At 43.1% G+C, this 26,474-nt stretch overlaps 1 protein-coding gene across 2 annotated transcripts in view; it reads right to left on the reverse strand.

The window, feature by feature from the left end:
• Window positions 1–26,474, reverse strand: part of hip1 (huntingtin interacting protein 1) — a 48,447-nt gene that overhangs the window by 16,782 nt on the left and 5,191 nt on the right. The window contains exons 1-8 of one of the 2 annotated variants that reach the window (XM_073481645.1): window positions 21,486–21,693; window positions 9,259–9,322; window positions 7,619–7,761; window positions 7,453–7,509; window positions 5,763–5,843; window positions 4,379–4,455; window positions 1,911–1,972; window positions 779–919 (exon numbers count right to left, since the gene is read on the reverse strand). In XM_073481645.1, coding sequence (XP_073337746.1) covers window positions 779–919; window positions 1,911–1,972; window positions 4,379–4,455; window positions 5,763–5,843; window positions 7,453–7,509; window positions 7,619–7,761; window positions 9,259–9,322; window positions 21,486–21,503 — 643 coding nt within the window. In that variant the 5' untranslated portion in view covers window positions 21,504–21,693. Of the gene's footprint in view, window positions 1–778; window positions 920–1,910; window positions 1,973–4,378; window positions 4,456–5,762; window positions 5,844–7,452; window positions 7,510–7,618; window positions 7,762–9,258; window positions 9,323–21,485; window positions 21,694–26,474 lie in introns of those variants that run through there. The other variant, XM_073481637.1, reaches the window with a different exon arrangement.

Here is a 26,474-nt window from a genome sequence, read left to right on the forward strand (position 1 = left end):
ATCGTTACAATTTTACTACTACTATCAATGATAATAGTAAAAATAAATTAATATATTTAGATTTAATCTAATTTAAATCGGATCAGCAGAGGAGAGGCTGTAACAAGGTCATAATACATTTCCCCAAATCGTTAAACAATAGAAAGTACAGACAGAGTATTTAATAATTTAGGGGCTTGTTTAATACCAGGTTTCGGTACCCATCCCTAGTTGCAGCCCTACTACTAACACTGCTAGACTTTTTATGTTTTCTGATTTCTGATGGGAGGACTTACTGACATTTTAGTGAATGAAACTTCACCAAAAATGGAGCGGAACAGGCTGCCTTATTCATCAGTTTTAGGAATCTGATTACGCTTATGATCAAATACCATGAACGAGATTTACAACCAAATTGTGCAGTTGGAATTTGGAATAATAAAAAAAAAAAGCTTAGATGTCTGACCAATAACTATAATTCACACCTGTTATTCAGTTCATTTTAGTGTCACAGTATGATGACTGTTGTTTTTTAGCTTTACAAATAAAGCTCATAAACAATAACACCCCCTGTGAATTATTATTATTAATAGGCGGCATTTCCCTTTAACTTGAAGGTAAAACATGCAAATCACCGAGACTGGACAAGCTCAAGGTTTTCCCATCTCAACAAAAATAATTTAAAAAATGCACAATGTTTGATTCTTGACCAAAACCATCGAACAACCTTCACTGTGTGTTATTTCCACTGAGCCTGTAGTTGTGCGGTTTGACCAACAGAGGTGTGTGCGTCACTCACAGGAGTGCAGCTTGAACAGCAGCTTGACGGTGTAGTCGTACAGGTGGCTGCTGTCGAGGATGACTTGGATGAGGGGGGCCAGGCGGCACTGACCCGCCGCCGTCACCGACACCGACCGAGACATGTCTAAGGAGCTGAATACTGTGGGAGGGGGGAGAGACACACATACCTGATCAATACATGTAGTCATAAGATCAATATGTGCCATCAGGTATCATTACAAACGCACTCTCACATGCACACATCAGTGAATATTAAAGCAATCAGGCTCATCCGTCATGAATTTTTCACGAGGCCATCAGGTCGTGCTGCTGTGAAATTATCTCATAAAACGGGCGAAAGCAACATGAAGCTCACTCTCGCTTATTGAAAAAAAAAAAAAAAAGGCGAAGCAGAGAGGGAGCAGCAACCTGAACACTGACAGGATTGTCTGACTCCGTCTCTGCCTCCATCATTACGCCACTGCTTTCATTTCCCTGCCACCCTGCTCACACCAACCCCAAAGCCAGAGGCCCCGAGAGCCTGTGTGCACTGCAGAGGTGTGGTTTCCTGCACAGCTAGAACACACACACACACGCACACACACACTCACACACACACACAGGGACACCTCAGGCCTGGCCTCCTCACCCCTCGATGACGTGATGCTTTTAAAATACACCAGACCAGAGGCGGAAGCTGACGAGGGCTTTGAGATTTGGGTGACTCTAATGAAACATTTTGTCCTCAACACTAATGGGGTTTCTCTAGAAAGAGGAAGAGGAGGAGATAACATTATCATCACACACAGAAACAAGACCGCAATTTCCTCCTCTTCATTCATGAACGAGAGCGTAAAGATTTTCCAGCGTTTCTCCAGAGCTCCTGGTCACATCCCCGGCATCTATTTTTAGCCCTGTCCATACTATAAGGGCCTGGGATGACTCACCCAGACAACAACAGGGCTACGGCGCAGTATGTAACCGCTAACAGTGATGTAGCAGACGAGGTGGAGCTCTGATGACGCTGTAGATATTATTCTGTCAGTCAGAGAGCATCTTCCTGTCTGTCTTTCATCAGTATGTGTGTTTAAGTGTGTGTGTGTGCTCTAAGCTCAGCTGGTAGGACAGAGTGTACAGTCGGAGTGACTTACCGCCCAGGAAGAGGTTGAGCTCACACTCCAGGTAGTCAAACATCTCCACCGTCAACTGGAAGCTAAAAACAGAAAGAGAGGTGATTTCAACAAACACACACACACACACACACACACACACAGGTCTGGTTATTAATGCATCACTGGACTGTTGAGTCGCTGCTCATATCGGATTGTCTTTCGTGTCACTCGACGACAAATCCAGAGAGATGGAAGTGCATCTCTGAGCAGAGCGGTGTGGATGACAACACAGCATGACAGTCACGTCAAAATAAACCGTCTGCTCTGCGGCTGAACAGCGTGATCGTCTGCAGGGTGAGATGACGGATCGATATGTCTCTGGATTCAGTGTTGGAAAGCCACGTCGTCAGCGAATGTAGAGACCGTAGCCTATGTCGTTGCCACAGCAACCAATGAAGATACATTAGTGACGCCTGGGCACAAAAATCAGATCTACTCACTTACAAATTATAGTGGGGATGCTCCGTCTTTCAGATCTGATTTGGGAAACAAATTTGATTTGCCTGCAGTCTGAACATGGCCTTGGAGACGACTTTCACATTGATGTAATTTGTCTCTCTCTAATTTTAGTCTAAACTTATTGGTTGAATGTTTCTTCAGGGATTGCTGTGCTTACTACCTCCGCCAAGGAGGTTATGTTTTCACCTGTGTTCGTTTGTTGGTCGGCTGGTTTGGGTCTCGGCCCAGAATAGACCTAATTAACTCCAGATAAAGAGACAGATCCAGGATTTTGTTCTCACTTCCTTCAACATTTTTCGTTAATTTCACAGGGAATGATGCATGGAGCTTGATGACAGAAATCAGGGGGTATTGAGGTGGCCGGTATCTATACGTGAGTATAATTTGACGTGGATCCAACAAACACACAAAAGGCTTTGTCCCCAAAGTTCGGAGGCGAGAGTGGGGAATGTGGAGGAGGCCAGTGTCCATAGATCGCAAAGTTCGGCATGGGGTATATGGGTCTGTCAGGTACTGAGGGGCAGGGGCATGGTGGGACTTGTAGGTGAGGAGGGGGGTTTTCTAAGTGATGCAGAACTTGACTGGGAGCCAGTAGAGGTGGATGACCAGGGCTTGGAGCGGGTGAGAACCCAGGCAGCAGAGTTCTGGACATACTGGAGCCTGTCCAGGGCTCGGCTGGGAACCCGGGACAGGACTCCGTTACAGTAATCCAGACGGGAAGTGCTGGATGCATGAATGAGTTTCCCTGCCACTGGGTCAGAGAGTGATGGCCGGAGGCTGGAAATGTTCTTCCGAGGATAGAAAGTGGATTTTGTGACAGATTTAATGTGAGCCTGGAATGGTAAGGTGGAGTCCAGGATCACACCCAGAAGAAAAGTCTGACAAAAGCCAGTAAACACAGAAAATAACTAATTCCAGACGGAGAAGCGGCGAACAAACAACGCCAGCGTCTTCTCACATGCTCACATTCTAGTTTTTATACGTGTTTTTCTAAACCGTCCTGCATGTGTCTGGGTTCCTGAAAGCCATCCAGTTCTCCCTTTGATGAAATTAAATAGTAGGAAGTGATGCCAATTCTACACTGATGCTTAAACCTCATGTATTCTCTCTGCTCTCTCACATGACAGCATCGCTGCTGGATTTTGGATAATGTTCTCGCGAGTCGCATGATTTCCCAGTTACAGATTAGTGTGTTCCTGTTTTTCTCTTGAGTCAACACCATTACTTCATTTACAAAATACTGGATCACTTCCTTCCTGCATGCTGATCGGCTGAGTCATGGTCAAAGCTGGGGGGAAAACACCCAAAACAATGCACACCTGTAACTGGAGAGGACCAACCTGGGAAATGATCTGAGGGGTCACGAGTTCGTCAACACATTTCAGTGACACACACTGACTGAAGTCTTCAGGCCTCATAAAGCTTTACATAACCTCTGTTGAGCGGTTTGCTAGCGGACATTAGCTTGTTTTAAAAGGATGACGAGGAAAAAACAAAAGGTCAGGAACAACTGGGAGAGTAGTTAAGTAGGTAATTGTGACAGCTCCAGATGTAAAGTGCTTGAAGGGAGACTTAAAAACAATAAATTATCTTTTTCTTCTTCATTTCTTTTTAACTACGCCTTTGTCTAAGACTTGTTATTTTATGACAGCATGATGAATAAAGAATAAAATATAATTAGGACTATTAAATTGATTAAAATCATTCAACATTTGAATGTTTAAACTGTTTGCTTCACTCGCTGATAAACTCCTCTTGACTGTGATCACGATGAATGAGTTCTTGTGGCTTATTCATGTGCATCATGATTAAAGCATTCGACTAATGGAATAATTTAATTTCACACTTTGGTCAACACAGTTGGAGAAATGACACTGGGACTAATTAATATCTGGATCCTGGGGTCTGGCCAGCACAGCGGTGTTGCTCAACAATATACCACATTAACAGCGATAACAAGAGGCGAAGCAGCAGCACGACACACTCACAAGTTGTTAACGTCGTTCTCTCCCGCCTCGTCAAGCTGTCTGTTTGACATCTGCAGGTTGCCGGGAAAACGAGGGTTCTGGAGGAGAAGAAGAAGAAGAAGACAGCATGAGGACGTTTTAAACTGAGATCCTGACGTCCATCTGAGACAAACACAAGAGCTGGAATCTGATGTTACAACCATTAACATCCTGATAAAACCGGCCAATTAAAAGTACAGTTGTTATGGTGAGCAGTTGCTTATGTACACATGCAGCAGATACAGTGGTGCTTGAAAGTTTGTGAACCTTTAAGAATTTTCTATATTTCTGCATAAATATGACCTAAAACATCATCTATCATCTAAAAGTAGATAAAGAGAACCCAATTAAACAAATGAGGCAAAAATATTATACTTGGCCATTTATGTATTGAGGAAAATGATCCAATTTTACGTATCCACCACTGCTGGCTGGTAATTTTATGTGATGAAACTGATTGAATCTCTCAGGTAAATGGATGGAGAAATGTTTGGACTCTGCTCCTTTGCCTTCTTTGATGTTTTTGTCTCACTAGTTGAAGGCAATCAGAACAAAACTGCGACTCAAACATAAATTTACATAATTTTCAGAAAACCAAAGCAATAAAATCTGCTGAAACTGTTCTTGTTTCTCTTTGACGAGACAAACGTGATATGAAGTTTAGTTCCCTCTCACACAGCCCCCCTCATTCTGTTCACATAACTCTATAATAAGGTAAGGCACCATATTTATTTTAAAATATGCATGTACACAGCAGAGAGTGAAGTAAAAATCATCCAGGCAGAGATTCGTTTTACCTCAGCAGCGCTTTGTAGGTTAAAAGTTAATATCGGACTGTGTTTGCTTGAGCCGACTGTTGATTAATTGACCTTTATCTTCGAGCGTGTGAGGAGAGAAGTTGGGTTTCCTCTTCTGTGAGCTCAGCAGTTATTTTAATTAGTGTGCACTGCTTTCACATCGGCTTACGTGTTGATGTATAAGCAATACATTTAAAGTGCAAATACGGGGTGACAGAGAGGTGAAGTAAAACTTGATGAATGGTTTTATCTGTCACATTACTCCTTTGATTCTCAAGTCCCATCCTGGCACACTGCCCCCTTCCTCGGGTAAGAATTTACCTTCAGCAGAGCAACGACTAACCACGTCTTCCTGTGACAGCATCAGCTTTTACTGTCCCTGCACCGCTCTGCCATCTCATAAAAAAGCTACATTACAGATTCTTGAGAGGCCATTAGTGTAAAAGCTAGAATTTTCTATGAAGTCAGACCCCCGCAGAGACACACTCGCACTAAAAGGAGAGTCTGAGACAAAGATAATGAGTGACGAGGGAGACTGGTGCTGGGTTTTATAGGCCAGGCCGACTCACTTTGATGTGAAACTCCATTTTGGTGATGAGCAGTTTGAGGTAGATGCTGCACAGCTTCCCATAGCCTTCACTCAGGTGACCCTGACGGGGAAAGACGGACATGAAGAGAAAAAAAAGAGACGTGATCAAAGGTAGAAACTAATCTTTCTCCCTCCTGGAAGGGTTTTTATGGTTCTAGGACATTGAGGAAGCAAATCATGAAAAGAGTGAGCACAAGGTCTTTACAGGAAAACACCATAAACCAGCTGATTTTTGCAGCAGGTTCAGCTCAGTTCACTCTGCTCCTCAAGTGTGGACAAAGTTGAATAGAGTAGCTATTCTGCTAATTGCTTCTCACTTCCTTTTTCCTTGAGCTAGAGTGTGCGGGTGGCGATGACACAACAGGAAAGAGAGGCCACAACCTCAGTCACACGGACCGAACTTCCTGTATCCTCCTGCACAGTGACATCAGCAAAAAAAAACAAAAAAAAACAACTGACTAATAAAACAACAAAGAGTAAATCCAGGAATACAGAGCGGAGCCGCCGCTCCACCCGAGGACATGTTGCTTAACACATAACTGAAGAGTGACTGTTGTGTTTGTGGGTTAATGGAGCGCAGCACTTACACAATAAACCTCATGAATTTCATCAGATGCTGTGAAGACACTCGCGCTCACTTCCATCAATGCAACAATGTTCCGTTTTTAAAATCGCGTTTTTTCTCCTTCAAAAACAGGTGAGCTTCCCCTCAGAGGAGCTCACAGACGAGCTTACATAACAAACCCGTGTTAGCCGCAGCACGTCGCTGGCAGGAGATGAGCTCTGACAATCACACTTGGCACGCTTTTCATGAATTTGTCCATCACAGGCCGGCAATGTCTGTCACTCCAGCAGCAGAGAGATGACAACAAACAATCACGTGATTCAATGACCACAACAAGGAGACCGTTGGCGGCTGAGTCTAATGCTAATGAACAAAACGCATGCTTCTGCAATTACATTTCTTATTATCTTTAACGGTAAATAAACAAAGACTTCTGCTGCGTGGCCAAAATCCCCTCGTAATGTCATTAATGGTAACAGATAACTTTACAGGTCTGGAAATGTCATGGAAAGTACGTGGTGATTACCAAGTCACCTACTGAAAACACCATTTGAATTTCCTGATCATGCCAGCCAACACCTTTCCTAAAGCTCAATTCTTATAAAGTTGTGTTTGTCTGTAATTAATGGTTAATTAATTATAGTGGCTAACTTTAAAAGAAACAAACAAACAAAGGAGCAGCGTCTTGAGACCCCTCGGCTCATCCTCAGCACTCCAACACATTAACAGTTTTAATTTTAGGACTTATCAGAGACAGATGAGTTGGAGTGTGACCTGACGGCAGGCATCAAGAACAACTGTAATAATGGGAGTAGCCAGTCTTCTCACTGATGGTCTCGTTATGTAGGTCATACAGAGATATCAGGATTAAACTGTGATTGTTTCATAACCAGTTAAAAACTTCTTACAGTACGTTTACAGAGTAATCTATCAGGTAGGGAAAATCCTTCTCTGCTTCCTCAGTTGTTCAAGTTGCTCAGCCATGATTAATCTTTAAATATTCAAAATGCAGAGCCACCAGCAGAGCACTATTAGATAAGCTCATACTCTTGTGACTGCATGCTGTGATACAACCACATTAATATAATAATCCCTGTGTCCTCACCCACATCCTGCTCATATCAGTTAGATCAGCCTTGTTCCTCATGGAGTCCTTTATCACCTGCAGGGACAGCAGCAGACACAGAGAGGAGGAGGAGGGGGAGGAAGAGTTAGAGGTCACATGTGTGTTATGATATTCAAGTGTCACAGGACGTCGTGTCTTTACGTACGTTCGGATGGCCGTCTCGCAGCAGCTTGTGGAAGACGTGGCAGAACTTCCAGCAGAGCACCGCGTTGCTGGAGAGAGGGAGCCGGTTGACCGCCGCCCAGAAAGTGTGGGCGCCCTTCTCATGATGGGTCCCCAAGATGCAGGGTGACAGGGACAGTCAAGGATCACTCGGTTTAATGCAGGACATCAGTCTGGCTCATGACCAGTGTTACATTTCATCATCTCCTCACAGCGATGTGACTCGTATATACTTAAGAATCATCCTTTACTTATTTATCAGAATCTTTACCAGTCTTCATACAGAAAACCCACATTTTTAAGATCACTTTAAACACATTTTTTATGGACTTTTATGTCCCCACATTTTGAAAAGTTGTTGTTTTGCTCGGTGCAAGAAGACACTGATTGACCACAGTTTGGATTAAGTCTTCTCACAACGTTGATGGCTCAGGCAATGCTTTTGGCATTAAAAATAACAGACCAGAACAATTTATTGGGCGCCTCACTCTCCTGTATTTTTTTGCTTTGCTTATCCTATTCCAGCAGTCAGCAGCAAATGTCACGGATCATTTGATTCAGGAGAACCTTAAGTTTCAGTCTGGCTCAATTAAAGTCCCAATTTTACATTTGCTTTTTCTGAGAATGGATGAATTTATCAGAATTGTTTAAAAACGCCAGCCAAACTTTTGTGTTTTTTTTTTACTGTGAACTCAAACAGAACCTCAGAAAGTTTACTTTTTACTTTGCTTTTTTTATAGTTATAGTTTTTAAAGTTACAGCCATTTAATACAATATCCTGTGAGGCGTTTTCAGTGAAAAACAGGTTAATCCTATGTTTTATTTACTGACCCTATGTTTTATTTACTCACCATGTAGATGTGTCCAAAAAAAGGTTCTGAGGGTAAATAGAAAGGTTAATAATTTCTAACAGAGGACATTGAAGCAAAAGTGACTTCTATCAGAGAAATATATTATCCATTGCACATGAACAAACAAAAGTAGCTTGACTAAACTTACTGCCTGTTGGCCCAGAGGGAGAAACTACATGGATTTCCTTTACGAATCAGTGCTGCAGAACGTGATCACGTAATCACGTTCACTACGGAGCCCCTGAACGCCCAAACAAACAAACAAATCACTGAAAAGCTCTTCTTCATGAGTTTTTAAAGCAAATGGGTAGGATTAGCGTTTCCAAAATCATTTAACATTTTAGAACAATAGCTATTTTTAGCCGCCAGATGCTGTCGAGGTCTTTGAAGGTTAAGCAGTGTGTTTATTTTCTAATATCCAAAATAAATAGAAATCGTTCCCTAAATCTCTCTGCTGAAACATTAAAAACTACCAAGCCCTGGACTTTACATCGCTGTTTTGTGCTTTTCGTGTGTTCGACGAAGAACAACAACCCTCCTCTCTGTCTATGTAGCTTTGTGTCTGGTTTCACACATGACTAAATTAGCTCTGCAGCAGGGCCACATGTAGACAATGTGGTCACACACAAGTTTGTTGTTTCCATCTTGCACTAACATAACCCTCCTACAGCCACGGAGGAACGGCCTCACACACACACACACACATGGAAATCAGGATAAACACACTTCTTCCCCTCACACACACACACACACACACGGACAATGAGGATATTCCTGGCATGCTTCTCTTTGACAGCGACCTCCTGTGTGTTGATGGCCTTATTGATGCTGACAGCCTGTGAAGAGGAGGGAAGGAAGGGCAGAGGAGAGAGAGAAGGAACACAAATCAGCCCACAGACTTTATTCACAGAAATATAATACAATAAAATCCTTCAAGTCGTGTCAAGTACTTGGCACCCTTCCACCTTTCAGAAAGTTGCCTTTTCCTTTCCTAACCACCTGGGGAACGGGAGGCAGCACAGATTTTTAGTACAGAGTGATTGACCCATTTTCTGCAGAGTTGGTATTCAAGGCAGCAGCTGAGAGGCCTGAGCTCCTGTCTGCTCTTCGGGAGCGCTACAGAGGCGAACACCTGTCTCATCAGGAGACACATATGCATGCAAAGTGTCAGTTATTTCCCTTCTTATGCTCTCATAGAGAAAACGTCGTCTATCCGGCTGATTTGTGGGATTTTGGAATCATGAAATGTAAAGGAAGGAATAGAAACAATCATGTATATTGTCTCTAAGACACATTTAGCATCCGGACTGTGAGCAGGCAGATTAAATGAGACAGCACCAGCAATGACTGACGTGGATGATCAGGAGGAGAATCTGTTCGTGCTGTAAAATCTACAGAGGAATGTTGGCTGAGCTAAAACTGAACCCCCTCCAACTTCAGCTCAAATTAAAGTATCATCTAACTGGTCTCACAGAAACTCTGGAGAAGTGTCACCACTTTCCAGTTATATGTGCTTCCTGACAACAAACATGGTTAAAGATTCATATGGACCAGCACAGTCTGACAGCAGTCGTGACTACTGCAAAGCTGTTCAGGTGGTAGTGTTCGATATTAACACTGAAGGGAACTTCAAAAATAAGTAAACAACGATGAATACAAGGTGTTTCTTACTTGTTATAAGTACAAATGAAAAAATGTGCCAATGGAACAGTGTCTCACTGATGTGCTGCTTTCTAGGTGATTGTATATTATCTCATAAGTAAGTGTAATGAGGTATGTTTTGACTAGATATTAGACGAACATACTTGGTAAGATGTTTGCAGTGGACACCAGAAGGGTTGACTTAGCATTAGCTGCTACAGATTTGGTGGTGTTGACAAGGTTACGAGGTATATTTATTGTAATTTTTTTAAAACACAAAGGTTTTTTAAAAAATGAAACTATGTTTAGTCCTCTGGCTACATCTTTTTTAGTAAACATGTGTATTTTAGAGTGATACTTCTGTACTATACATCTGATTCCAGGAGCTGTTATATCAAAATATCAGATTTTCAGAGTCTACAAGTTGTACTATGACAGTGCTAACATGCTAATGTTAAGCAGCCATAATGATTAACCGTATCAGTTCAGCATGATAGCATAGCAACATTTTTGCTTTTTAGAACTCAGCAAAAAAGTCCAGCTGAGGGTGACAGGAATACAATTGGTCATAAAATAAAGTCCGTTATCCTCTGGGAATCATGAATATCTTCAGGTTTAATAGTAATCAATCCAATAATTGTCAAGACATTGTACTAAAAACCACAACTGTCAACCTCATGCAAACACTGGAGTCAAAGTCAGTGGGATTCATTCACTGGGGAACATGAACGCTTGTACAAAATATTTCAGCAGTCCATCCAATAGCTGTTGAGGTATTTCAGTCTGGGTTGACTGCTTACATGGCTAAACACCCTGTATGTGTTCTTGTGTAATACTTCTTCTTTATGTCCCATCAACGTTATGTTAGGCAGCAGCAGGAAAGCTGCGTGATGAAATAAATGCGAAAACGAGCCCACAAAATGTTCCTGCTTTACGTTCCAGGCCCATTTTGTTTGAGAGCTTAAGCCATTTCAGATGGTTTTCAAAACAAGGTGTTCTGGAGCAGCATCTGGCTGAACGTATCAGGTTTCACATGAGCAGAATATTAAACCAAGAGAATTGTACATCTGAACCCGCTCAACCCAAAACCTGGGTCTGAAAGCTCACAAAACAAAGCCAAACATGCATTCTGTCACTTTGCATGGTATCATGAACCGAGAGCATGGTGGCCGCGGGTCAAAAGAGGACGGGTGAGGCCTGTTTCATAATCTCACTTCCCACAGATGTCCTGAGTGTGCTCCTCCTCTTCCAGTATGTGAGCTGACAGGACTGGAAGTTCAACACAAGAAATCATTGGAGGAGGAGTGGGCAAGGAAGGAAGGAAGGAAGGAAGGAAGGAAGGAAGGAAGCGGGAGTGAAGGAGAAGAGAGGAGGGAAAACTTGGGAACATCAGTCACCATCATTGTCACTAAACCCAACCCACTGCTGAAATGATTACTTTACAGCTGCGACCTTCTGCTCCCAGGTGTCACCGCCTGTTTTGAATCTAATCAGAGGATATTTTATTCAGAATCATAATCCCTTCAAACACACAGCTCGTTGGTATTAGAGAAAAACAATCTGGTTCAAATTCAGCTCCCGTCCTGTCCAAACAACAGCAGACAATAGACTGCATCCTCCACACACCACAACTGTGTCACCAGCAGCTCTGGCAAGCTGGCAAACACGAGTTTTGTGTTCGCAGAAATCTAATCTACGAGTGAGATTCAGATCAAGTCACAGGAGTTGCTCGCTGAGGTGAAGTGTGGACAGGAGAAGGAGGAAGAGCAGGAATGTGGAGCCGGCTGCTGTTTCAACATCTCTGGCTTTAAATTCCATCCCCGTCTGCGCTCGGCTCGTAATCCTGCCGTCGAGCAGGAGACGCCGCAGCGTGTCGTAAGGAGGCTTCCACTCCTGTCATTAAACACGCACACCCACGATTAAACACGAGCACTGGAGCTACAAGATCAACACCTGTCCTGTTGCATCAGCAGCAACAACCTGAGCCAAGACCCTGGCTGTGTGTGAGTGTGCGTACTGCAAAGGTCAAACCCAGCAGGGCTAACTCTGTGGTGTCCGTGCCATGTTTTCTGTGGACGTGCGATCACAGTCGATAGTAAAATCAGCTTTTCCGGCCAATATAGCACGCGCTGATGAAATCATGGCTGCCATTAACTACATTTACCATCAACACGTATTGAGCATCTACACTGAACATAGCAAAGATGTCTCTTTAACTCAAGGTCTGTTTGTTTGCTTTTTCTGCAGCTTTCAACTAAATTATGTGACCAAAGAATTGTAATTAGACGATGAGATGTGGCTGAATTAAAGCATAACTTTGTCATACAGCTGTTTCTAAGGTCAAGACTGAGCCGTCACAGTTAACATTTAACACTATGTTGGTTCATTTGGTTATTCCAAGTCTGTTTTAGGTCCGTATTTGTTGCCATAAATCCCCAAAACTGCCTACGTTCATGTCCATGTAGGGAAATTAGTTTTGAAGTCCGTCCTGCAGCTTCAAATCACACAGACATGCTTGCCTGCTTAAAGAAAAGCATAGCATAGCTTCCATATCTCAGTTTGCACATACACATACACACACGTCTGACAATGGCAACATATTGCACAACCCCCCATGGTCAACATCTCTTCGAGGATAAAAAAAAAAAAAAAATGCCAGCAGGGAAAGGTTGTCATTGTGCAAACATGCACAAGAACAGTCTATTGATTAAAGACGGATGTGTGGTTTTTAACCAAATAAACGATAAAAATGAATATGAAACAGTCTGAAACTGCAGCACAGAACAGGAGCTGCCTATCGCAGCAGTGACGCACCACCGGAACCGGTCAAAAATACTGGCTGATGGCGCAGAGTCCGACATTAAGCATGGTGCATTTGATTGGCTTTGTTCACATCGGTCCAAAAACTACTCAAATCCAGAATTCTCAAAATGTGTGAATACAAAATACTAGCTTCATTTCCACCATTAGCACAGGAAGCTAGCAAGAGCTTTTTTTTTTTTCAGTGCAAAGGCTGTAATTTTTTTTATCAAAATAAACACTTTCCCCGCCCCTGACACCGACTCTTTATCAGGGAACTTATATTTCCAAAATCAGATCCAGTGTATATCTTAGCCACAACATTTTGTTAACACATCTGCCTTGCATTAGCAAAAAGGGAAGTGGCTTTTGTGTAATTTCCTGTCACTGCCCTGGTACTTAATCTGTGAAAACAACAAATGACATTATCGTGTATTACAATCGGTACGAGGGCCATGCAGTGAAGATGACACGAGACTTCAACTAAAGTGTTTCTATTTTTGCTGATGTTAATGTGACATTTAGATTACATTAAGGGAAAATTTCATCAGTTTGATGTTTTTTCCAACATTGTGTCCTTTCAACTCATCTCGCATCCCCTTCTCTCTCTGTCACTCACTCACAAAAATCAAAGGATTGATTAAAAACTCCCAGTGCAACTGGTTCCCACATGAGGATGACCCAATTAGCCCACAGTGAGACTTTGTACTTTGTGTTTGGGTTTGAATGAGAGGGCCAGCTGCCTGGGACTCCTGGCATTGGCTGCTGGCATCGATGCATCAATGGCCTATTAGCACCTCGCAGTGCGGCCACGCAGACCAGCTGACACAGAGTGGCGATGAGACAAATTAAATAGGAGGTGAGAAGCAAGCGATTATGACGATGAAGACCAAAGATCAACCCTGAGGGAGTTAGATCGGTCACTGTGGGCAGAAACCTACGTCACTGCGTCCTCAGGGGGTCGAACTCAGCTACTTCCCTTCAGTTTCCCCACCATGCCGAACCGTTATAACAAGGACTCAATTACGCTGAACACAAACCTCCTTTTTTGCATCTTGGTATCTACAGAAACATCTTTTTTTCCCTCCACAGCTCCACTTTCAAACAAAGTGTTATTGACACAGTGTTGAAAGCATGTTAAGTTAAGCCTGGCAAGCTCCAATCAGCTCCTTCTGTAGAAAGCAGGGCATTGATATGCTGATCATAGCCTGGCTGTGTCCACGGAGGGGTCAGTGCACAGAGCCCGCAGAGAGGAAGCATCTTCTGCCTGCTAAATGCAACAGCCCTCACCCGTCCACTCACTTCTCCACCCTCTGCCCCGCTTCTGAGCGACTCGCGAGAGCATGTGACGAGTGCATTGCCTCGGCACTTCGACTTCCACGTTAGTCCTGGAGATATGTCATCGCTTCTATGGCAGTGGAGAAAAGGCAGCGCTCTCTGTTATTTTAGTCCCCGCTGTGGCACATATAATGTCAACATTAACGATGGGACGAACCCTCAGCCAGTAGTTTTCAATCATGAGAAAATGACTTCGGAAAACCCAAACGGAAAGGGGAAGAGTAAATTCGGAAACACTTGTTCTCACCAGATTTGAATTCTCATGGTCGACGAGGAGGCGGAGGAGGTGTCCTCGTGTGACCCTGATGATTTAGTATGGGAGTGGAGTTATTAATCTTAGCTACAGTACTATGATTATGTGACCTCAGTCATTTAGGTGGAGGAGGAGGAGGACACAGAGCCGGGATGATAGACGAGCGGTTTTTTGGAGGTTCACATATTTATCAAATCATCGTTTCTTACTGAAGTATTTAATCATACGGTCAAGTGAAATGTATGATGAGTTTGTTTTGTTTTGTCAGAACACAAAGATATTCAGTTTGATATGATATAAGACTGAGAAAAGCAAGAATTCTCCATATTTGAGAGGCTGAAACAGCATTTCCTGTCATTTTTGCATGAAAACTTTCATTAATGAATAATAGATTATTAAAATAGCCTGTGATTATTTTTCTGTTGATCAGCTAATTGATTAGCTGTAGAAGATCGCGCCTTGGGCACTGCAAAATTGTGACCGACACCGTTTTCCCAGCAAACGTATTTCAGATTTTCTCTCACCCGGTCTGTAAAAAGGATAACAGCTAGACAACAATAAAATTGCTACTGAGATGCTCAATCTTTACAGAAAAAGGCAAGATGCAGGAAAGTCTTTCAAAGTCCCTGTGAGGGTTTAGAGTCCATGATCTTATCCAGCCAACTGAAAAAAATGCTCTCTAAATCTTGACCTCTGACACTACACAGACTAAATGTTTTTGTTTTTTTTGAGACGGATAATGCTCGGATTAATTGATAATGGAAATAAACTATATCCGATGCAGGCCTACTTGCAAGAAAAAGCACAATTATTCAACAAAAATCGAGATAAAATGACATTATATGCAGTATGTACAACCCCGAGTGCACTGACCATATCAAACACATCTTCCCTATCAAAGCTACTTGTTGCCTTTGAAATCTCACCAAATCCAACTGTGGCCAAGGACATGCAAAGCGTACTTCAAAGTCGTATCTGACTCCATCTGTCAATAAATAATTCCAATCCCACTTTACCCTTGCCAGGAGAGCACATAAACGCGCTTTTTCTGGAGATTTTAGCGTAAATGATTGGTGAGGGGAGGTTGCCAACGCTGCTGCTGACTTGTTCTGTGCTATACAGGAGCTGCACAGTAAACAGTGAATGGACACACAGAGGAATGAAAACAGGAAACATGCACGGCTGTCTGTGAATGCAGCAGCTCCGTAACGCTGAGGTGCAGCGGTGGAGGCATGGTCATTGTGGCTGACGCACTGGGGGTGGAGGTAGTGGCGGTGGTGTTGAGGAGGGAGGTGGGGGGTTTACAGGCGCTCAGTCAGGCTTCCTGCCTTGGCACACCCTGCACTGCCCATTTCCTGCCTGGCTGCCTGCTGAAAAATGCCCAGCTCCATTCCCCTCCAGCTAAAAACCTTTGCTCGGTCAACCCAGACAGAGCCTGAGACGGTCAGCCAGGCCGAACGATTCATTCCTCCAGCCCTCTCATATTTCCTGCCTTCCAGGACTCTTGCAGGTGACTTTAAAGGAAGGCTACAGCTTGTAACAACTTGGGTTGTTGTGATCAGGGAACACATTTTGTACTTTCCAAAGTTATTTGGCAGATCTAGGAACGAGATGACACAGCTTAAAATATATACTACAGATTATCTAAACAAGTTTACTTGGATGAAAAACTGAAAGTAAGCCCACACGTAGTCTCTTATTTCAAAGGAGAAAGGAGTGCACTCAAAGGCAGCACACACAGTAAATTGTGCCAGGAAGTTGATCTTTAAACTGTGATGGATGTTTTAAACAAAGTTAACATTAAAGTTTTGTTGTTTTCTCTAAATAAGTTTAACTATACATTGGCTTGTTCACAGACTGTCTCATTATCTGACTGTGTTTCTGGACAGAGTATCGATAATGAAAGATGCAATCTTTGCAATCTAGGGGTCGCACAGGGGTCACTGCTGTCACTCCCTAATTTACAGACAGCTCCTTTAATTTATGGACTAAACTAAACAACAGATCATAATAGGTTACTCGCAGGTATAGAGCAATTTTATCCTTCATTTAGAGTCCAATATTCACTCACTTTTATCTCCGTTTTTTGTATCCACCAACTCCTGAGGGAAATATCTGGCTCTTTAGCTGCTAAATGCTCACTGTGTTAACCGGCTAGTCGCTAATTGTGTCTGTCTGCTGTTTGGTGCCGAGCGGGTAGTATATACAGGGAGTTCATCAGAGTTTTTTCACTGAAAACAGCTGCCTGCTGCTTCGAAACAATGCCGGTAAGTGAGGTTGTGGGGAGTAACCAAAACAATGAGCTGATGGAGGCTAAAATGCTCCACAGCGCTCAGATGAAATGCAGAGAATTCTTCTACTTCACATACACATACACGTATTTTGAGCCAATTGTTAATATGAAAATAAAAATTATTTCAGCTTTAAAAACAAACATTGCCGCTAACTGCTGCTAACACACAGCTAGCTGCCATCAGCTAGTTAGTTCAGCCAGTTAGTTTACCAATGCAGCTAGCGGCCGTATTAGCTGACTCTGTTCAGACTGGGAGCTCGGACCACAGGAGGAGCGTTTACTATCGGATATCACCTCTTGAGGTACAAATTGACTAGGGGTTAGCTGGTTAGCATGCTAACTTCAAAAGATATCCATGCAACACAGTCTTTGACATAACATCAACACTGTTAGCCTCTTTCTTCATATCCTGTTTATAATTTTAATGTTATCTCATTAAGTTCAAGGTTGTCTACTCTAATGAGACACACAAACATATAAGTAGCATCAGTTGAGAAATACACAAACTGCTTATTTTTGTGTGAAAGTATCTGCTGTTTAGATGATACAAAAATAAACCCATCTGGCATTTAATATCATCATTTCTTGTGTAGTTGTGATGGTAGGACGCTAAAGAAGGTTTGACCAATTAAAAATACACGTCAGTTTCCTCGAAAATAATATAACTCCCCTCGCGGTTCAACAAACACGACCAAAAATAAACACTTGAAACCGAAAGCTAGCCTCACCACAGTCTGTTTCACACAAACAAACACCCTTCACCATGAAATGGCAATGTATTTATTTTTTTTACAAACGCATTCAAAAATCAGATAATAACTGGAAAGGCGTTTTGGGCCCAAACATTTTTCCAAAAGTAACCCCACCCGACTCTAAAGGTCAGTCCTCTGAACAGAGCCCTCTGTGTTGCTTGTTTAAGGACCATTTTTACTTGTTGCAACTGACATGAACATCCGCTCCCATACAAAAGTCACTCCACACCTCTTGAAAAAGGAGCCCGGCTGGCACTGACGAGAGGTAGGTGGTGGAAAGATGGTCTTTTTTAGAGCGGCTATTTTTCCTGTGTACACAGGGAAAGACACAGCTGTGAGAGGGAGAGTCAGGAGCTCGCAGAAGTCATGTTACACAGGCCTCGTTGGACGGAGCTGAGGCAGCCGGCGTATTGATCCGCACCATTATCAACACAGCGAGCAGAATCTGCACTGTAATTAATAATGCTGCTCATAAGTGAAGGTGAAACGGCCCATAGGTTTCATTGGCTGATGGGCTGAAATGTCACGTATGAGCCTCTCAGACAGTAACTGGGAGCTTGTTTTTTCCACAGAAGACACCGAGCATCTTCTATCCCATTAATAACATCATAGCAGAGCTTTGCTGATGCAGATAAGCCCAGTGGGATGCCGCCGTCTCTTAAGAGCCCATTAAAGAGCATGAAAACATAGAGCTCGGGGATATTTGGAGAGTGTGACCTCAGAGCACCAGGCTTCTGTTCCTGAGGGCAGAGGTGCAGGGCAGCAGCTGGTCAAAGACTCACACACACATATGCCGTAGGCCGGGCTCCAGCGTAATTAAACTCTGAGGCCGACACCCCCGTGGCAGGTTTATGAGCCTCTCCTAATAGGACGGCTTTCTGCAGCCTCGTGTGAAGGAGCCTCGGCTCTAAAGCTCGACTTCCTGCAGGACCGGTGATGTCACGACGACGCGTTATAAAAGGAACATCTGTGCAGCTCAGCGACGCTCCTCAGCCCACTTGCTCATTACTCCCCGACACTGAACACGGGTGAACATCACAGAGTGTGTCTGTCTGCGTGTGTGGGTGTGTTTTCCTGAAGGACTTGATGATGGCATATGTAGTGATCTGACGCCAATTAAACCGTCCCGCAACAGTAAAACTCTGTTGGTTTCTTCTGCGCACCGCAGACTGTTTGAGCCAGCCTTTTGCTGCGCATCGTTAGAAACTTTGCTGAAGTTATGTGGAGGCAAAAAGTAAAGATTGTCATTCAGAGATGAGACAGTTCACTCCTCCATAAATACATGTCATTTGAAATGGAGGCAGTTTATGGCACCTGGGAAATAACTTCTCTGCTTTATTGAGCTATTTTGACAAAAAAGACGAGACTACAGGTGCACAGTATCTTCAAATTAATAATAACTTCTTCTGATATTGTCCTGTTTTTGATTACAAATGGATGTTACCCATAATAATGCATTTCTGTTTCTAACGTTCATTTACATTATCAATTAACCTGCCGATTATTTTCTCCACTGATGACCTGTTTGGTCTACAAAAGAGCAGTAAAGTCCAAGGTGATGTCTTCCCAAAATTTAAAGGTTACAGATGCAAGCAATTATTTGCCGAGTAAAAACATAGTGGCGTAACGGCATCCTGAGCAGCGAATGGAGTAACACTTCCTCTTCGCGTGTTGCAATCCAAACTCCAAAAAGTTTTTCCTCCCCTCGATGCAATAGCTTGATGAAAGCAAACTAGCTGTTAGCTATATTATTAATCTGCTCGACGTCGCTGAATGTTGTACATAGCACCTTCAAAGACGTTCATTTTACCATTGTAGAAGACTCGAGGGCGTTTATGCTCATCGTTAGATACTGATGGAGCCCTCTGTCTGTACTCTGCGTTCATTTCCTCCATATTTGCGCATTTGACCCTCTAGTGGCCATAGTAATTATTACAGCAGCAAAGGAGGAAGTCAGGTGAAGAAGTGTAAAGAGTGAAAGAGGCCGTGTTGGAAGGATGTTGGTTGTGGATGGCTTGAGTCAAACAAACACAGGACTTTCGCCAATGTTTAGCGTGAAACCAGAAGTGGACAGCATGTTCTTTTAACTTACAAGCGTAGCGAGGTTGCGTTACGTACATAACGTAACTTAAGTTATGTTCATAAAGTAGGTATGTTTGTAAGTCAATTGAAATAAAGTAGTGATTTTACACCAAACCACAACATTTTCCTGAACCTAACCAAGAAGTTTAAGTGCCTAAATCGAACCAAACTTCAGCGACCGAACGGTCAGTTAATATTCAACTGTCTTGATGTTAATACTACAGACTAAAGGTCCACAACAGGCAATCACCACATCCCTGATTCAGTTTTGGCTGGCGACTTCTGTTGCATGTCATCTCCTCTTTTTCCTGACGTTTCAGAGACTACTGACAATTGGAAACATTGTCGAGTTTTCCAAGAAATCAGGTCCAGTATGTGCAAGTGCAACAGCTACCATACACCTGGGTCATCTACGTGGTAAACTCCTCACATGAGGCTAAAAAACATCAGTATCTGCTTCAATGACAGTGGAAACGATGGTTTATCGGATATTCTGTGAAAATTTCAACTTCACGCAAGTAAAAAAACACGTAAATGTGATCATGTTCCTCAAATCTCCTAAATCCAGCAAGAAGCTATTTGCCTCGACCATGCATCACCAACGTCTGTGCAGTGTGGGAATGTAGAATTGTTTTCATACCAGTGTGCCTCGCTTCGTGCCAAACAGCTGAAACACAGAGGCAGAGAAGGAATCGAGGAGAACGGCCTCGAGGAGCTCTGTCAGATCCACAATACTGACCAGTTTCCCAGTTACATGAAGTCTCAAATAACCAGTAAGGTGCCACTGAACGGAGAGCTACAGGAGGAGAATTTCCACCACTACACCTACACCATGTCTGCGCTACGTGCCCCGACTGACTTCATGTGGGCAGCTGAGATTTATTTCAGCAAACGTTCGAGAGCGAGTTTCCTGTTTGGATCTGGTGCCTCTTCATGCATTTGCTACTATCAACTGTGTGCCTCTTCTTTTACTGTTTCTCAAAGTTGTTCCCTTCACTACAAACTCTGAGGATCACTGGAAAGAAGACTCTGGGTGTCCTTTCATCGCCCACCCTCCCCCACACCTACACAAGGGCTTAAAAAGTACAGCCATCCGTCCATGTTGGCACTGAGAGGCCGGTTTTTTGTTGCTTTGGCTTACGTGCACCTGCTGCAGGAGCCTCGGACGCATCGTTCACAGCTCGCAGGAACAAAACGGATGATGTGTAATAAAATCCACACTCGCTTCACTTTAAATTCACACCTAGCGTCGCTTTAAAAAACACACACAAAGACACACTGTTCGCTCCGTCTTTAAAGGTTTTCGTCTCCCAACATCAGACATCAATACAAGCTGCAATTGACATGCAGGACACATTTAGGCTGCGCTTTGCTGAACTTGTTCCACCAACCTGCAGCTGGAGACAGACAGAGAAGGAGCCAGAGGGCTCCGGGTGCACATCTCACACATTATCATGTCTTGTGTCCCCAAAATAGACACAAAAAAACCCTCACGTGTCCTCATTATACAGAGAAACCTGTGATCTGAGTGATTATTCCCAGTAGATTTAAGTGGATTTAAACAGTTGAGACCCTGTGCCCAAGCCTGCTCAGACCCTCACGCCTTCCTCTTCTTCTTCTCCTCCACAACAACAACAACCAAACTTCCCACATCCACGTTTCTCCGCAAAAAAAAAAAGCCCACCAGACAACAACAAGTCCCTGCTTTTGCGTGTATTGGCGCAAACAGCCCCGTGAGTGTGCGCGCAACAGGACTCCTCGGATTGGACACCACCTTTCGAAAAACACGCAAAAACCATCGGTGCATGTGTGAATAACAAACAGGAAAAACCTCCACTTACAATTTTACTGAGATCCATGATCGTCCCCCCGTGTGAGTGAGGATCCTCGGAGCCCGGAGAGGGGAAGGAGAAGGAGGAGGAGGAGGAGGAGGAGGTCCGCTGGCTTTATCCTAACGCGGAGTAATTAGTAACGGGAAAGCGATTGAGGCAACAAATGCATTTGGGAGGAGAAGGAGAAGGAGAGGGGGGAGGTGGAGCGGGCACTTAGCTCAACATGTGTCCCGATTTGGTATTAAAATGCTCCCCTATCCTTCCTCCTTTCCTTTCCTTTCCTTCCTTCCTTCCGCGTCCCTTCTCCTTTTTTTTTTTTCTCCGCGCGCCCTACGTGCTCCCTTATCGGCGAGGACTTCCAGCATCCGACCGCTGCCTGGGAGGACAAACCCGGAGGACAAACCCGGAGGACTGCCGCTGATAACACCCGCTCACATCAACGCTGCCGCCTCACAGGCACAGTGGAGTGAAGAGCCAGCCCGGCAGTACGCACCAGCCCACATAGCGGCCGGCAGAGCAGAGCAGAGCAGGGCAGAGCAGGAGGCTACCTTTATTTTGCAAATAGCCCGCTCTCTTGTCAGACAATAGTAGCATGGAGCCCGCAGAGTGGGATGGCTCAAAACCCGGGTGCTCCCAAGCTGGGGTGCGGGGACCGCCGGGGGTCGCGCTGGAGGGGAGGTGAGGTCCAGGAAGTGAGGAAAAAAAAAAACCCCCAGCTGAGATGTTTCACTGCTGCTCCATTCATGAGGAGGCTGGAGGAGTGTGAGGGCCCAGGGGCGAGAGAGATAAAACAATGAGAGGAGGGAGTTTTTTGCTTTTTGGTTACGCACGACAGAAAAAAGTCGAAAAACAACACGATCTTGGAGGAGGTGGCCGCACGAAATCGTATTTTAACTTTGTTCTCGACATTTCGACTTGCATAATGAAAAAAACTTCCTCCTCTTATTTTTCCCCCAGCCCTGGCCCTAGTCTTCGGTGTGCTCACAGGTTGTTTTATCTGTTGATGTGTTCACTTCACCTGCAGCAGGAGACTGAGGCTGAACGATACGCAAAAACAAATCACACTGACCATTTTGACAGATAGGACTGCGATTGTGATCACAGCTGAACTGATACTCGATGCCGACAGGGAGCAATATGTACATAAAGACGTTTGTTTCTGCAATGATCCTGATTATCAAACTCTTGTGACATGCAGGGTATTTTAAAAGAAAGCAATAACCTAATAATAAATAAGCTATTCATCGTTTCAGTCATTTATTTGCCAAAATGTGCAACATTTGCTGGTTCCAGCTTCTTAAATGCAATGATTTGCTGCGTTTCTTTGTCTTTTACGGAAGTAAATGAAGAGTCTTTGGGTTTTGGACTGTTCAGAAGTCTGAGGACGTCAATGTGGGTTCTGGGAAAGTGTGACAAGCATTTTTTTTTACAATTTCTTGATTAAACAATTAATCGTTGATTGTTAAAATAATCCGCAGAATAACTGATAATGGACATAATCGTTAGTTGCAGCTCTAGGCTTGTTCCCTCACGCCTCGAGAACAGGATTTGTAGGCAAAGGCATCGGAGTAACACCATAATGCTTCATTTATAATGGTGTGTGACACATTTTACCTTCATAAAACAATTGCAGATCCGGCGATTTGGATACCGCACTTTGCCAAACTGTGATTATTTGTCTTAATTGTTCAGCCCTAAACAAGACAAAAGACTACAAAAATGAAGCCAGAAACCCTGCCTGAATCCGTAACATAGCTAAAAACACGACACGATATCACTTGGTCAAATGTTTTTAGTATCAGATGTGAATTACTCTGAGGTCTTGTTTGTGTGTGGTGATAATATGCTCATGGAAAACACATGAAGCCTCGAAATGAGCAAGTTTCAGAGGTGAAAAAAAGCCCAGCTTCCACCACGAGACCAATTCTAGGTAACTGATGCCCCCATCTGGTTTCTCTGAGACTGTCAACCAAAATCTTCTGTCCTCAAGGCAACACGGATGTGTTTGAATACAGTGAGTGCATGTTTTACAAGAGTTTTATAACAGGAGCTTTTCACAGAAGACATTTTGACATGTTAGGAGAGGCACATATGTAAATAATAAAGTTATTGAATTTCTAGCTGAACACCATTCAGCTGCTTCGGCCTCAGGTCCTGGTATTTAGCAAATTGGCAGATTAAACTGTTAAAATCAAGTTTTAAATCTATCATAACTCATCCTATATCCATAATTGTAAAACATTAGTAATTCTTATAGTTGGAGTCCTGTTCTGTCCGTTTTTGCTTTCCAATTTCATTACAAACTACACAGAGGAAGACATTTACTGAAAGGCCTGTCACTAAAACTACTTTTATTGGACTTTGTCCCAGAAATAATTGCGATAATCATTATTATCATCCTTTTAAGACCATTTCATGCCACTGATATATAATATAATAATGCAAGTATGCCCTTTCAAAGGGTGTGCCACTTGTCTTCGGTCATGTCCATATATTGATATAAGTTGATAAGATGTGTATGATAGGTCGATGATGTAATTAGTGTGACAGGTGACCGTTTATTCTGATTTAATTATTTAGTTGTACAGACAGTTAGTAAATGTGGACCGAGCTACATACAGAGAAGAGGCTGACACTTTTTCCTCCCACCTCCTCAACACATTTGTCTTTCTGGCGGAGGCGGAAAGTTTATAACCATCGCCCACACGATCAGTTCCTTCAGCTGCATGTGTTGAATGCTGGAGATTGTCGGACAGGGACATTTCCAGGAGTGAGTGTAAGAGAAGACACAGAGTATACTACGTCCTGTATATCTGTGTTGATTAAATGTTGTTCTAAGCTGCAGGTTGATAAGAGAAAACTGTGTAAGTGAACGCAGTATTGACAAAAGCATATTTTCAGGGGTATGAAACCGTAAAAGTACAGCCAGTGGCCATTTTATTAGGTACAGCTGCAACATCTAATGCTATCAAATGCAACAGCTCTGCCATAAATCACACACTGTCAAAGCCGACAGCGGTCAGTCCACCCCCTTACAAACACAAGAGGAAAAAACACCACAGGTGACTCAGTGAGGGTTAAATTAAAACCTCTCGGCATGTTTTAATACAAATTGACAATTAAGCACTTTGCAAAGGTAGAAAATGTGGCAGAGCTGTTGCACTTGATTGCATTAGATTGTATGGGCGTACCTAATAAAGTGGCCATGTTCAATCCAAACTAAAATGATGTGTAATATACTGAATCTTTGAGGATTTAATGACGTTTCAGCAGCAAGTGTTGATTATAAGGCTTTGAAGAGCCAACATTTTTTCATTATTAATAGTTTTTTTTTTAAAATGTAAAGTGGTTTATTTAAAAGGAAAATAAAAAAAGCTCCTCTCACCACAAACAATAAGCCCACAAGATCCATTTTTAAATCCAGGCCACTGTTGTCAAAAGGCCTCTCTATACAACCATCAGCTGACCTGCCGAGGCCAGGCCAGCCACGATAATCAATATGCTACTCATTATACCATCGGGGCTGCACATTATACCTCCAGGCTTCTCAACATAAACAGTCTGTCTGGAGACAATGCCGGCTCTTTTCCCCCCAGAGTCTCTTCACTTCCTGGTACGGCGTGGGCCCTTCGCTGTGAGGGCAGCCTCACAGAGCATTTCTCACATAGAGCCGTCCCACTCAGCCAGGCAAAGTCTCTGTCTTTGCCTGGCTTTTCACTCAGCCGCCCCCAACCTCTTCCTCTTTTTATACAATTTACCAACTTGGAATAAAGGACGTGTGTGAGTTTGAGTTAAAACATAAAAAAAAAACCTGCTGTTTCGTCAAACTGAAACTGAATGCTGGTGACTGATGTTTATTCAGAGTGAATTTATGTGCTGTCATCTCATCACCATCTTTCCATTACAATTAGCTTCTCAAAATCGAGTTAAGCTAATGACACCGAGTATCTTCCTTTCTCAAGTATCACAGATGTGGGTTGAGATGACAAGAAGGTAGATGCAGTTCAAACTACAATTCAGCACAGGAGACAAAAGTCAACTTATGTCTGTTATGTCACAAACCTCTTCACGTCATACAGTGACATGACATACTCTAAGTCAGGGGTGCCCAAACTTTTTCCTCTGGAGGGCCAAAACTAAAACTTAATGGCGGGCTGTGGGCCAAAAGCACACACCCTATATTATTGTTTTGTTAGGATGATGACGGTACTGAGATCCTAAGTTCCCTAAATTCCCTATCTGACTTTGAACGGCATGCTCAGATTATGAACATGATCAATAATTAGGGATCCAACAAATTTATATAATTATTTTTATACATTTTTTTTCACTAGAAGCATCTGAGGGGCCAAATTGAACTATTTTTTAATGTCAAGTCTGTCAAATACCGAAGAGATTGGTTCAAAAACAAAAGTATGACTGACTCTCAGGTATATCTGTTGAGTTGCAGAGCCAAGACACGGTCTGTGTTGAGCAAACAGGCAAAAACAACAGAGGTTAAAGTCCCCTAACACAGATGTCTCTTCCCTTCACTCAGAGTCACGTCTGACTCTGAGGTTATGACAGTCTGCTTCATTAAAACAGGTTTGCAGAGAACATTAAGGTTCAGACATTTATCAGACGACAAGGCAGCAGAACGTCCTTTGTACTTATCTTAGCCGTAAACAAACAAGCTTTCCCTTAAATTCTGCCGGTTGTAAATTAACAACATGTGAGCTGGCAGATCTGGGGCAACAGTTCAATATTATTGCTGTCATTAAGTTGTTTTGGTTTCATAACCGGATGATCGTAAATCATTTAACATTTATCACTCTGCAAACATCTGCTGTTCAAATTAACACCTGGAAGCAAGTCATCCACCGAAAGTTTAGTTTGTTGTTACGGATCGTATAAAACTTTGGTTTAATCATTTAACATGTGATTATGAACCACTAAAGCCAGCTAACTGTAGCTGTCGTTAGCTAGTTAGATCAGTTATCTCAGTTAGCCGTGCAGCTA

The sequence above is a fragment of the Pagrus major genome, chromosome 2, assembly GCF_040436345.1.
Source record: "Pagrus major chromosome 2, Pma_NU_1.0".
Classification (NCBI taxonomy): domain Eukaryota; kingdom Metazoa; phylum Chordata; class Actinopteri; order Spariformes; family Sparidae; genus Pagrus; species Pagrus major.